The 14,921-nt window shown below is 31.4% G+C and overlaps 2 protein-coding genes across 2 annotated transcripts in view; both read left to right on the top strand.

Annotated features, from left to right (window-relative positions):
• Positions 1-8,675, top strand: part of myd88 (MYD88 innate immune signal transduction adaptor) — an 11,314-nt gene extending 2,639 nt beyond the window's left edge. The window contains exons 2-5 of the mRNA XM_061964889.1: positions 5,030-5,161; positions 5,273-5,450; positions 8,029-8,120; positions 8,191-8,675. Of these exons, the coding sequence (XP_061820873.1) occupies positions 5,030-5,161; positions 5,273-5,450; positions 8,029-8,120; positions 8,191-8,345 (557 nt within the window). The 3' untranslated portion in view covers positions 8,346-8,675. The remainder of the gene's footprint in view (positions 1-5,029; positions 5,162-5,272; positions 5,451-8,028; positions 8,121-8,190) is intronic.
• A 294-nt stretch (positions 8,676-8,969) lies between these two features.
• Positions 8,970-14,921, top strand: part of oxsr1b (oxidative stress responsive kinase 1b) — a 119,411-nt gene continuing 113,459 nt past the window's right edge. The window contains exon 1 of the mRNA XM_061964888.2: positions 8,970-9,755. Within this exon, the coding sequence (XP_061820872.1) occupies positions 9,686-9,755 (70 nt within the window). The 5' untranslated portion in view covers positions 8,970-9,685. The remainder of the gene's footprint in view (positions 9,756-14,921) is intronic.

A 14,921-nucleotide genomic window follows, 5' to 3' on the forward strand; every position in this document is an offset into this window, starting at 1 on the left:
TTCAGCCAACAGCCGAGTTTAGATATACTTTTCGAGACGAGTGACGCAACCGAGTGACGTAAGCGCGCTCCCGCGACAGGGGGTGCATATTATGGCAGTGGTGCGTTTTCCGGCACAACATCTGCAACCCAAAATGTTGAAAGAGCCATATTGCACCAAAAATACAAAAACAAATCTGTCTGGAGCCGCAAAAAGCCATATTACATACAGATAGTGTGTCATGAGATATACATTGAATTAAGATGACTTAAAGGAAAGGAAATGACCTCAAATATAGCTACAAATGAGGCATAATGATGCAATATGTACATATAGCTAGCCTAAATAGCATGTTAGCATCGATTAGCTTGCAGTCATGCAGTGACCAAATATGTCTGATTAGCACTCCACACAAGTCAATAACCTCAACAAAACTCACCTTTGTGCATTCATGCACAACGTTAAAAGTTTGGTGGACAAAATGAGACAGAAAAAGAAGTGGCATAAAACACGTCCTAGTAAGTCGGAGAAAGTTATATATATGTAAACAAACTACGGTGAGTTCAAGGACCGCCAAAATTAGTAGGACAAAACGGCGCTCGCCAAATACTCGAATCAGTGAGGCATGTTTAATATAAACCGTGCTTTATAACCATACTTGCCAACCTTGAGACCTCCGATTTCGGGAGGTGGGGGGCGTGGTCAGGGGTGGGGCGGGGCGTGGTTGGGGGCGTGGTTAAGAGGGGAGGAGTATATTGACAGCTAGAATTCACCAAGTCAAGTATTTTATATATATATATATATATATATATATATATATATATATATATATATATATATATCTACATCCTGAAAATATGCAAACAAAACTGTGTTTAGATAATTGATACTTCAAACTTGCATAAATAAATCTTAAGGAATATAACATAACTTGGCTTCTGAGAGCTTCAAAATGTAATGAATAAAATGCTAAAGTTATTGATAAACAAGGAATTATTTTAATAATTAAATATAGTCATTTTAAATGAATTATGATCATTTAAAATTAATTATTTCAAATATGTTTATTTTAATGTATAATTCTATGGCCGGATGTAATAAGGAGTCAGAAAAAATACAAATAAAAATACAATTGATTTTGATGTTTTTAGCAAAATATAGTAAAAATATTTCGTTTTTTTTTTTTTTTTTTAAATTAATAAATATATTTATTTTTAGATAAGATAAACATAATAATACAATTTATCTCTAGTCTGGATGATTTAGTTCTTGTCACCCTGTTGTCCTCTGGAGGGGGCGTGGCCTCCAGCTCCGGCTGAAAATAGGTAGATTTTCGGGAGAATATTTGTCCCGGGAGGTTTTTGGGAGAGGCGCTGAATTTCGGGAGTCTCCCGGAAAATTCGGGAGGGTTGGCAAGTATGTTTATAACAATTAGGGAGGTTTGCGTCATATTTGTCCTCCTACGGACACCATATTAAAACAAAAAAAACAAAAATGTACACTCATCTTTTTCCATTTTTCATACATGTTTGAAAAAGCTCAAGAGAGCCACTAGGGCGGCGCTAAAGAGCCGCGGGTTGCCGACCCCTGCCTTAGAGGAACGTCTAATTTAAAACATTTGTATGCACGTACAACACTTAGAACTTTTAGCATATCAGTATGTGGAATGAAATGATGGAATGGATTAAGTAAAGAAGTTAAACATTGTACTGATATGATCCAGAGTAAGAGGTTGTTCAAATGAATGAATGAATCAATCAATCAATGTTTATTTATATAGCCCTAAATCACAAGTGTCTCAAAGGGCTGCACAAACCACAACGAAATCCTCGGTACAAAGCCCACATAAGGGCAAGGAAAAACTCACCCCAGTGGGACGTTGATGTGAATGACTATGAGAAACCTTGGAGAGGACCGCATATGTGGGTAACCCCCACCCCTCTAGGGGAGACCGAATGCAATGGATGTCGAGTGGGTTTGACATAATATTGTGAGAGTCCAGTCCATAGTGGATCTAACATAATAGTAAGAGTCCAGTCCATAGTGGATCTAACATAATATTGTGAGAGTCCAGTCCATAGTGGATCCAACATAATAGTAAGAGTCCAGTCCATAGTGGATCTAACATAATATTGTGAGAGTCCAGTCCATAGTGGATCTAACATAATAGTAAGAGTCCTAATAATGACTGAATTAGTTAATTACATATTACAAAAATGTCGTGTATACTAATTCACAGATGCTATTTTATTATATAAAAAGGTCAGTAAATGATTCTATATATTTGTAAACGCTCTGAAGTGGGAAAGGGGTAGGATTAAATAAGCTTTGCTTCTTCCTACTCCTTTTCGGACATGATGTAAAGTGAAATGATAAGAAATTGTGTGATGTATTATACTGTAAGTGTGTTCGTGTTCGAAATAAACTAAAGAAAGAAAGAAATAAAACAAATATATATAATAAAAAATAGGATAACATACAAAATTCAAACAGAAAAAAAAAAGGCTAATCTAAATATCTTAAAATTTCTGCAGTAACGAAATCAATTTAAGGGCTTTTTGTATTTTTAATCATTTTCCAAGATTTAATTTGATAACTTTAAATTATTAGAAAATGTAGGTTTTACTTTTCATAATACGACATTTATGTCAAATTTTTTTTTGTGTGTGTGGAGCATAATTTATTTAAAAATTTTTTTTAAATTTTTATTGAACAACAAACATACATTTAAATGCACACAAAAGTCAAAAAAAATCTCCACATCAGGTTGAGCAAATCCCGACATCAGCAAACATGTCAAGGAAAGAAAACTAAAGCAAATACAAATAGAATATAAAAAAATTATAGTAAAAAATAGGATAAGATACAAAATTCAAACAGAAAAAAAAAAGGATAATCTAAATCACTTTAAATTTTTGCAGTAACGAAATCAATCTAAGGGCTTTTGTATTTTTAATCATTTTCCAAGATTTTATTTAATAACTTTAAATTATTAGAAAATGTAGGTTTTACTTTTCATAATACGACATTTATGTAGAATTTTTTTTGCGCGGAGCATAATTTTTTATTTATTTATATAGATTTTTTTTATTGAACAACAAACATACATTTAAATGCACACAAAAGTAAAAAAATATCTACACATCAGGTTGAGCAAATCACGACACCAGCAAACATGTCAAGGAAAGAAAACTAAAGCAAATACAAATAGAATATACAAAAAATTATAATAAGAAATAGGATAAGATACAAAATTCAAACAGAAAAAAAAGGCTAATCTAAATCACTTTAAATTTCTGCAGTAACGAAATCAATTTAAGGGCTTTTGTATTTTTAATCATTTTCCAAGATTTAATAACTTTAAATTATTAAGCCAATTAGAAAATGTAGGTTTTACTTTTGATAATACAACATTTATGTAGAATTTTTTTTTTTTGCGTGGAGCATAATTATTATTATTTTTATTTTTTTTATTGAACAACAAACATACATTTATAATGCACACAAACACTTTCAACATAACCAACAATCTACACATCAGGTTGAGCAAATCACGACACCAGCAAATATGTCAAGGAAAGAAAACTAAAGCAAATACAAATAGAATATACAAAAAATTATAATAAGAAATAGGATAAGATACAAAATTCAAACAAAAAAAAAAGGCTAATCTAAATCACTTTAAATTTCTGCAGTAACAAAATCAATTTAAGGGCTTTTGTATTTTTAATAATTTTCCAAGATTTAATTTAATAACTTTAAATCATTAAGCCAATTAGAAAATGTAGGTTTTACTTTTCATAATACGACATTTATGTAGAAATTTTTTTGCGTGGTGCATTTATTTTTTATTTTTTTTATTGAACAACAAACATACATTTATAATGCACACAAAAGTCAAGGCACTTTCAACATAACCAACAATCTACACATCAGGTTGAGCAAATCACGACATCAGCAAACATGTCAAGGAAAGAAAACTAAAGCAAATACAAATAGAATATAAAAAAAATATATAATAAAAAATAGGATAAGATACAACATTCAAACAGAAAAAGAAGGCTAATCTAAATCACTTTAAATGTCTGCAATAACGAAATCAATTTATAGGCTTTTGTATTTTTAATAATTTTCCAAGATTTAATTTAATAACTTTAAATTATTAGAAAATGTAGGTTTTACTTTTCGTAATATGACATTTATGTAGAATTTTTTTTTGCGTGGAGCATAATTTTTATTTTTTTTATTTTTTATTTTTTTATTGAACAACAAACATACATTTAAATGCACACAAAAATCAAGGCACTTTCAACATAACCAACAATCTACACATCAGGTTGAGCAAATCACGACATCAGCAAATATGTCAAGGAAAGAAAACTAAAGCAAATACAAATAGAATATACAAAACATTGTAATAAGAAATAGGATAAGATACAAAATTCAAACAAAAAAAAAAGGCTAATCTAAATCACTTTAAATTTCTGCAGTAAATTGTATTTTTAATAATTTTCCAAGATTTAATTTAATAACTTTAAATTATTAGAAAATGTAGGTTTTACTTTTCATAATACGACATTTATGTAGAAATTTTTTTGCGTGGAGCATAATTTTTTTTAATTTTTTTTTTATTGAACAACAAACATACATTTATAATGCACACAAACACTTTCAACATAACCAACAATCTATACATCAGGTTGAGCAAATCACGACATCAGCAAACATGTCAGGGAAAGAAAACAAAAGCAAATACAGATAGAATATTAAATATTAATTTATTTCGTTTGTTTTCAAAACTCTGCTCCACCACACCGTGTCACCACTTCCGCTCTTAGCGCCTTCAAAATAAGAGCTCAAGGCATGTACTGTATAACAGCTTATAACAGGAACTGAACATCACAAATAGGTTACACCAGTGTCCTTCTCAGCGTCTTAAAAGCGTCTCTTTCAACTCCTACGAGGATTAAACTCGCTAAGTCATTCTGTAAAACAAGCACGACGGTGTTAATTAGCGTGGAGGCGCACGTTTGTGGTGTTTGTGTGTCAGAGGAAGACGTGAGGAAGTATGAGGAAAGTGAGAAGAAAAGGGCGCAGCGCCCCCTGCAGGTGCCAGAGGTGGACAGCTGTGTTCCTCGCAGCCTAGACAGGTCTGGACTCACCCTGCTGGATGACCCAGAAGGTATGAAAGCTGCTGTTTGACACTTTGGAACAATCGATACTCCAGAATTACACAAGAGCACATTTGCAAAGTGATGTTGATGACGTTCATCCTGGAATGACTTGTGAGCAGGCGCTCCGGAGCTCTTTGACGCCTTCATCTGCTACTGCCCGAGCGACGTCGGCTTTGTGCACGAGATGATCCGCCAGCTGGAGCAGACGGACTACAAGCTGAAACTCTGCGTGTTCGACAGAAACGTCCTGCCAGGCTCGTGTGTTTGGACCATCACCAGCGAGCTCATTGAGAACAGGTGTGCTGACACTTCCTGATACCACCTCCACCACTTCCACCTGCTCTTGTTGCAGCACTCGTGTTTTACTACCAGATGCATCACTCGTGTGTTGCAACACCCTGTAGCACTCATGTTTTACGACCAGCTGCAGCACTCGTGTGTTGCAACACCCTGCAGCACTTGTGTGTTTTACTACCAGCTGCATCACTCGTGTGTTGCAACACCCTGCAGCACTCATGCACACAAAGTGAAGGACTGCTCAACACTGTACATCTTAGTTTTTATTCTTTATTATGTTAGTTTTTGTCTTCATTTGAATATCTTTATCTTAGTTTTTATATTTTATATGTTAGTTTTTTTATATTGTATGTTTGTTTTTCAGTTTTTATGTTCATTCTAATATTTTTATTTTAGATTTTATGTTAGTTTTTATAGATGTGTACATGTTAGTTTTTGATATTTTATGTTTGTTTTTCAGTTTTTATGTTCATTCTAATATTTTTATTTTAGATTTTAGATTTTATGTTAGTTTTTATAGATGTGTGCATTTTAGTTTTCATTATTTTGTATGTTTTTTATTTTATGTCTGTTTTATTTGTTAGTTTTTATATTTTTATTTTAGTTTTTATACATGTTAGTTTGTGTTATTTTGTTTGTTAGTTTTTATATTTGTATGTTAGTTTTTATACATGTATTTTTTGTATGTTTTTTCTGTTTGTATGTTAATTTGAATATTTTTATCCTAGTTTTTATATTTTTATTATGTAAATTTTTATTATCTTATATGTTAGTTTTTATGTTCATTTGATTATCTTTATCTTAGTTTTTATATTTTATGTTAGTTTTTATACATGTGTGCATGTTAGTTTTTGTTATTTTATGTTAGTTTTTCAGTTTTTATGTTCATTCTAATATTTTTATTTTAGTTTTTATATTTTATATGTTTTTATAGATGTGTGCATTTTAGTTTTCATTATTTTGTATGTTGGTTTTTATTTATGTTAGTTTTTACATTTTTATTTTAGTTTGTACACATGTGTACATGTTATTTTGTTTGTTAGTTTTTATGTTTATTTGAATATTTGTATCTTTGTTTTTATATTTGTATATGTTAGTTTTTATACATGTATTTTTTGTATGTTTTTTCTGTTTATATGTTAATTTGAATTTTTTTGTCCTAGTTTTTATATTTTTATTATGTTAATTTTTATTATCTTACATGTTAGTTTTTATGTTCATTTATCTTAGTTTTTATACATGTGTACATGTTAGTTTTTGTTATTTTATGTTAGTTTTTATGTTCATTCTAATATTTTTATTTTAGTTTTTATATTTTATATGTTAGTTTTTATAGATGTGTGCATTTTAGTTTTCATTATTTTGTATGTTGGTTTTTATTTTATGTCGGTTTTATTTGATAGTTTTTATATTTTTATTTTAGTTTTTATACATGTGTACATGTGTGAATGCGAGTGTGAATGTTGTCTGTCTATCTGTGTTGGCCCTGCGATGAGGTGGCGACTTGTCCAGGGTGTACCCCGCCTTCCGCCCGATTGTAGCTGAGATAGGCTCCAGCGCCCCCCGCCACCCCAAAGGGAATAAGCGGTAGAAAATGGATGGATGGATACATGTGTACATGTTAGTTTGTGTTATTTTGTTTGTTAGTTTTTATGTTGATTTGAATATTTGTATCTTTGTTTTTATATTTGTATATGTTAGTTTTTATACATGTATTTTTTGTATGTTTTTTCTGTTTGTATGTTTGAATATTTTATCCTAGTTTTTATATTTTTATTAATGTCAATTTTTATGATCTTATATGTTAATTTGTATTTATTTTATTAGTTTTATTATTGTTAGTTTTTATATTTTCTTGTTTTTATGCATGCGTACATGTTAGTTTTTAAACATATTTTTTATTATTTTATATGTTGTTTTTTATTTTATGTCTGTTTTATTATCATGTTAGTTTGTGTTATTTTGTTTGTTAGTTTTTATGTTGATTTGAATATTTGTATCTTTGTTTTTATATTTGTATATGTTAGTTTTTATACATGTATTTTTTGTATGTTTTTTCTGTTTGTATGTTTGAATATTTTATCCTAGTTTTTATATTTTTATTAATGTTAATTTTTATTATCTTATATGTTAATTTGTATTTATTTTATTTGTTTTATTATTGTTAGTTTTTATATTTTTATTCTTGTTTTTATGCATGTTTACATCCACCCATCCATTTTCTACCGCTTGTTCCCTTTGGGGTCGCGGGGGCGCTGGAGCCTATCTCAGCTACAATCGGGCGGAAGGCAGTGCGTACATGTTAGTTTTTAAACATATTTTTTATTATGTTATATGTTAGTTTTTATTTTATGTCTGTTTTAGTATCATGTTAGTTTTTATATTTTTGCTTTTTATACATGCGTACATGTTAGTTTTTGTGCATGTTTATTTTTTATTATTTTAGATGTTTGTTTTGATATCTGAGTAATAATGTATTATTTTAAATATTTGTTGAATTATTGATGGGTTTTAATATTTCCATGTTAGTTTTTGCACGTGTCAAACTATTGAGGTGTGTTTGTGTGTGACGGTGCAGGTGCAGGAAGCTGGTGGCCATCATCTCCGATGAATACCTCGACAGCGACGCCTGCGATTTCCAGACCAAATTTGCTCTCAGCCTCGCTCCCGGTGAGTCGGACGTCTTTCTCCGGTTCCCCGTTCCACGCCGCTGACCCGTGTGTCCTTCTCCCCGTGACAGGAGCTCGCAGTAAACGACTCATCCCCGTCGTTTACAAGTCCATGACAAAGCAATTTCCCAGAATCCTCAGCTTCCTGACCATTTGCGACTACACAAATCCTTTGACTCAAGGCTGGTTTTGGGGACGACTGGCCAGATCTCTTTCACTGCCATAATTTGTTTTTAAAGGGGTTTTTTTTTTTTAATTCTTTCAAATTTAAAAAAAAATGTGAAGTTGTGTTGAACAGCATTCATGTACTTTTACATGAATGCTGTATTTTTTTTAATGGGTGACAATTATTGTAATATAGTTATTTTTATATACTTTATATAGACCGCAACTTTCCCTCTGTGTGTTTCGACACTTCCTCGAGTAAAGATGAAGCAGAAGAGGAAGTGATTGTTTCATGACTGCTTTTCTCTTCTGTCACTGTGCATTTCATCTTGTTTGTGTTTATTTCATACACAAAATGTAGTGTGTAATAATAAATGCCTTCAAGAAATAATCAAGGTTGCCGTGATTGCGCAAACCTTGCGTGTAATTCCAACCACCGCCTTTGGTGTCGCCATTGAGCGCCGCACCAAACATGCATTTTTTTTCTGGCAGGAAATCAACTTGTAGCCAATCACAGCACGGTGTTTGTGGCATTGTCCAATCAGAGGGCAGGGTGCGCCAGAATTCAACGCCCCTTTCAATGGAGGCGTTCAAATTTAATTCCCTGCGTTTCAGCTGTCAGGTATTAAGTGAATACCTTTTGTTGCCTCGTCGTGATTAATTTAGTCATATTTCAATAATAGTCGAAATGTTTTCGGACAGACGTACTTTTGTCAGTGAAATGAGTCATTTTGCTTCATCTTGGTATTGCGCAAAAGGGAGCGATATCGCCTAGAAGTCAAACATAAGAGACAATATCCATACGAGGCCACCATTGAAAGTGGAGCGGAATCCATTCTCTGTGCACAGGCACGGCTTGTGGGTCGTTTTAAACGCTCGGTACAATGTTGTGTGAACATGTTTCGACGCAAAGAACACCGCGTTAGACGCCTTGTCGTTCGCAGTGCGGCGCCAGTGTGTCGGTAGTTTGTACTCGGGTTAACGAGGAATGCTAGCAAAGTTGACAGGAAGCCCCCCCCCCAAAATGCCCAAAAGCAACATGGCCGCCGAGGAAGCGCACATTCACTGAGTTGGAAGGCGGTAGGCGGGGCCAAATGCCCACAAGCAACATGGCCGCCGAGCATGCGCACACTCGCTGAGGTGGCAGGCGGGAGGCGGGACCAAATGCCCACAAGCAACATGGCCGCCGAGCGAGCCCGCATTCGCTGAGGGAGGAATGCGGTAGGCGGGGCCCGCCAGGCTTGTGTCAAACTTTGGGAATGACAGGAGTGCTGCAGGAGTCGCAAAGAAGGGAAAGTGTCGCCCTTGTTCCTGACATTTGGACTACTTGGACTTGTTTGAGCGCACAGCGTGTGGACTCCACACTTGTTCCTCGACACGCTGGCGACAAATACCTCAGCAATGTCGGAGGACCTGACTTGCCAACCTTGGTCCATCAAGAAAGATGATTATGAGCTACAACAGGTGATTGGTAAGTCATGTCTGACATTGTTCATTCAGCTTCCTTAAAGACCAAACAATGATTGCGTTTTGAAAGCGAGAACAAGCTCAGGGCATCTTCTTTTTCCTGTGCTCTGGCGGGTTGATCGCCTCTGACGACGAGGCAGTCTTTGCCGGGCGGTGTTAGAACTTGTTTCCGCTGTGAAGGACAACCCCACCCAGTGGGGCTACGCCGGTATGTTGAAACGAGCGTCAGAATGGGGAACAGTGTCTGGGCGAAAGCCACATTTTTTTAACACTAAATTCTTTTTACACATTGACTTTTAAAACACTGTTTTAGCACACTGAATTTTTACACATTAAATTAAAAAAATAAAAATAAAACATTTTTTTTACACCAAATATTTTTTAACTGAATTTTTAGACACTGACTTTTAAAACCCTGTATTTCAGCCCTCTGGATTTTTTACACCATCCATCCACCCATTTCCCACACATTGAATGATTAAATATTTTTACACCAAATTTTTACACACTGACTTTTAAAACACTATTTTAGCACACTGAATTTTTACAGATTCAATTTTAAAAACCATATTTTTTTTATACTAAATATTTTAACTGAATTTTTACACACTGACTTTTAAAACCCTGTATTTCAGCCCTCTGAATTTTTACACATTGAATAAAAAATAAATACAAAATTTACAGTGATTTTTTTTTTACATTAAATATTTTTACACCAAATTTTTACACACTGACTTTTAAAACACTATTTTAGCACACTGAATTTTTACAGATTAAATTTTAAAAAACATATATTTTTTCACACTAAAAATTTTAACTGAATTTTTACCACTGACTTTTAAAACCCTCTGAATTTTTACACATTGAATAAAAAATAAATATTTTATAGTGATTTTTTTAACATTAAATATTTTTACACCAAATTTTTACACACTGACTTTTAAAACACTATTTTAGCACACTGAATTTTTACACATTAAATAAAAAAAAACATATTTTTTCACACTAAATATTTTTAAACAGAATTTTTACACACTGTCTTTTAAAACCCTCTATTTCAGACCTCTGAATTTTTACACATTGAATAAAAAATAAATAAAAATTTTACAGTGATTTTTTTAACATTAAATATTTTCACACCAAATTTTTACACACTGACTTTTAAAACACTTATTTTAGCACACTGAATTTTTACAGATTAAATTTTAAAAACCATATTTTTTTACACTAAATATTTTAACTGAATTTTTACACACTGACTTTTAAAACCCTGTATTTCAGCCCTCTGAATTTTTACACATTGAATAAAAAATAAACATTTTACAGTGATTTTTTTATATTAAATATTTTTACTCCAATTTTTTACACACTGACTCTTAAAACACCTTTTTAACACACTGAATTTTTACAGATTACATTTTAAAAAACATATTTTTTTAACACTAAATATTTTAACTTATTTACACACTGACTTTTAAAACCCTGTATTTCAGCCCTCTAAATTTTTACACATTGAATAAAAAAATAAATACAACTTTTACAGTGATTTTTTATTTACATTAAATATTTTTACACCAAATTTTTACACACTGACTTTTAAAACACTATTTTAGCACAGTGAATTTTTACAGATTAAATTTTAAAAAACATATATTTTTTCACACAAAAAATTTTAACTGAATTTTTATCACTGACTTTTAAAACCCTCTGAATTTTTACACATTGAATAAAAAATAAATACACATTTTACAGTGATTTTTTTTTAACATTAAATATTTTTTACACCAAATTTTTACACACTGTCTTTTAAAACACTGTATTTTAGCACTCTGCATTTTTACACATTGAATAAAGAAACACAACACAATTTTTACACACTGACTTTTAAAACACTGTATTTTAGCACACTGAATTTTTACACATTAAATTAAAAAAAACATATATTTTTCATACTACGTATTTTTAAACTGAATGTGAGTGTAAATGTTGTCCGTCTATCTGTGTTGGCCCTGCAATGAGGTGGTGACTTGTCCAGGGTGTACCCCGCCTTCCGCCCGAATGCAGCTGAGATTGGCTCCAGCACCACCGCGACCCCGAACGGGACAAGTGGTAGAAAATGGATGGATTGATTTTTAAACTGAATTTTTACACACTGACTTTTAAAACACTATTTTAGCACACTGAATTTTTACACATTAAATTTTAAAAAACATATATTTTTTCACACTAAAAATTTTAACTGAATTTTTACCACTGACTTTTAAAACCCTCTGAATTTTTACACATTGAATAAAAAAGAAATACAAAATGTACAGTGATTTTTTTACATTAAATATTTTTACACCAAATGTTTACACACTGACTTTTAAAACGCTATTTTAGCACACTGAATTTTTACAGATTCAATTTTAAAAAACATATTTTTTCACACTAAATATTTTAACTGAATTTTTACACACTGACTTTTAAAACCCTGTATTCAGCCCTCTGAATTTTTATACATTGAATAAAAAATAAATACACATTTTACAGTGATTTTTTTTACATTAAATATTTTTACACCAATTTTTACACACTGACTTTTAAAACACCTTTTTAACACACTGAATTTTTACAGATTACATTTTAAAAAACATATTTTTTTACACTAAATATTTTAACTTAATATTTACACACTGACTTTTAAAACCCTGTATTTCAGCCCTCTAAATTTTTACACATTGAATAAAAAAATAAATACATTAAATATTTTTACACCAAATTTGTACACACTGACTTTTAAAACACTATTTTAGCACACTGAATTTTCACAGATTAAATTTTAAAAACGTATATTTTTTCACACTAAAAATTTTAACTGAATTTTTACCACTGACTTTTAAAACCCTCTGAATTTTTACACATTGAATAAAAAAGAAATACAAAATTTACAGTGATTTTTTTTTACATTAAATATTTTTACACCAAATTTTTACACGATGACTTTTAAAACACTATTTTAGCACACTGAATTTTTACAGATTACATTTTAAAAAACATATATTTTTTTCACACTAAATATTTTAACTTAATTTTTACCACTGACTTTTAAAACCCTGTATTTCAGCCCACTGAATTTTTACACATTAAATTAAAAAAAAACATATTTTTTCACATTAAATATTTTTACACCAAATTTTTACACACTGACTTTTAAAACACTATTTTAGCACACTGAATTTTTACACATTAAATAAAAAAAATATATATTTTTTCACACTAAATATTTTTCAACAGAATTTTTACACACTGTCTTTTAAAACCCTCTATTTCAGACCTCTGAATTTTTACACATTGAATAAAAAATAAAATAAAAAATTTACAGTGATTTTTTATTTTTGCATTAAATATTTTTACACCAAATTTTTACACACTGACTTTTAAAACACTGTATTTTAGCACTCTGCATTTTTACACATTGAATAAAGAAACACAACACCATTTTTACACACTGACTTTTAAAACACTGTATTTTAGCACTCTGCATTTTTACACATTGAATAAAGAAACACAACACCATTTTTACACACTGACTTTTAAAACACTGTATTTTAGCACACTGAATTTTTACACATTAAATTAAAAAAAACATTTTTTTTTATACTAAGTATTTTTAAACTGAATGTGAGTGTAAATGTTGTCCGTCTATCTGTGTTGGCCCTGCAATGAGGTGGTGACTTGTCCAGGGTGTACACCGCCTTCCGCCCGAATGTAGCTGAGATTGGCTCCAGCACCACCGCGACCCCGAACGGGACAAGCGGTAGAAAATGGATGGATGGATTGATTTTTAAACTGAATTTTTACACACTGACTTTTAAAACCCTGTATTTTAGCACTCTGCCATTTTTACACATTGAATTAAAAAAAAAAAAAATACAGTGATTTTTATACGCTAAATATTCTTACACTGAATTTTTACACATTGAATTAAAAAAATATATTTTTTTAGTGATTTTTTTTTTTTACACTAAATATTTTTACACACTGACTTTTAAAGCACTGTATTTTATTTAGCACTCTGCATTTTTACACATTGAATTTTTAAAAACGTAATTTTTTTTTCACTAAATATTTTTATACTGAACTTTTTTTTACACTATTTTTACACTCGTTATTTCAGGAGGAACTGTACTTTTTTTTTTTTTTTTTTTTTTTACTTTGCCTGTCATTCACCATCCTTATGTCAGACAAGAACACACATTTTTCTTTTTTTATGCATTCTAAATCGTAAATAAAAGCTAGCAAAAGTCAGCTTACATTTTAGTCAATGGAGTTGCTCTATTCTGCCTAGAAAGTGCTCTAAAAACCTCCAAGGTTTTATTTACACGCTGTGAGCTTATATGTCATGTAGTAACATTCATAATAACATGTTATATTTACGTATTTTGCATTAATTTCACAATATTTGCTATTTCCTTCAACAACAACAACAAGACTACTAATCATGGCAGACTTGATGAGAGACAACAAAGACTACTTTGGGACAAATGGTGATCCAGGAACTTCTATTTTTGAACCTGAATACAAGGAGGATGATCGACAAGTTTTAGAAGCTGTGTGGTAAACACTAAGCACCATGTAGCAGTATTGCTAAGTGCTAAACAAGATATATAAAAATAATAAAACAATGACATACTGTACAATGTCTGCTCTCACTGGGATAAAGACTGATGTTTATATTTTTCCCCTTACATCGTAATCCTCACAAAGGGTTAAAAAAGTAGGGTTTTTATGTGTCTTTCTCGTCGTCTCCGGGTTTAAATTGGATGTCAAAGTTGACCAACTTGTCAGATTATGTCCACAACCTTCGACTATTCATGTGAGAGACATTATTTATAATCCAGAATTAACTTTCACCAACACAGAGGCGACGCAGCAGCTCAATATGTCAATATAGCAGCATACGCTTGTTAGCTCTCGAAAAGTAGTCCCTCTAAGCGCTTATAATAACAATTCTGCTAATACTTGTTTATATTCGGGTGACAACATGTAGTAATAATGGCACTTTTTGGATGTTTTTTAGGAGGCTTCCTTGATCAGTGTTGTTAGCCACCTTTTACTTGCTGTATTCTACAATTTAGTGATGAAAGGTTTGACGTGGCGTGAAGCTGTTACTTCATGCCCCTGAATC

The sequence above is a fragment of the Nerophis lumbriciformis genome, linkage group LG07 (assembly GCF_033978685.3).
Source record: "Nerophis lumbriciformis linkage group LG07, RoL_Nlum_v2.1, whole genome shotgun sequence".
Taxonomy (NCBI): domain Eukaryota; kingdom Metazoa; phylum Chordata; class Actinopteri; order Syngnathiformes; family Syngnathidae; genus Nerophis; species Nerophis lumbriciformis.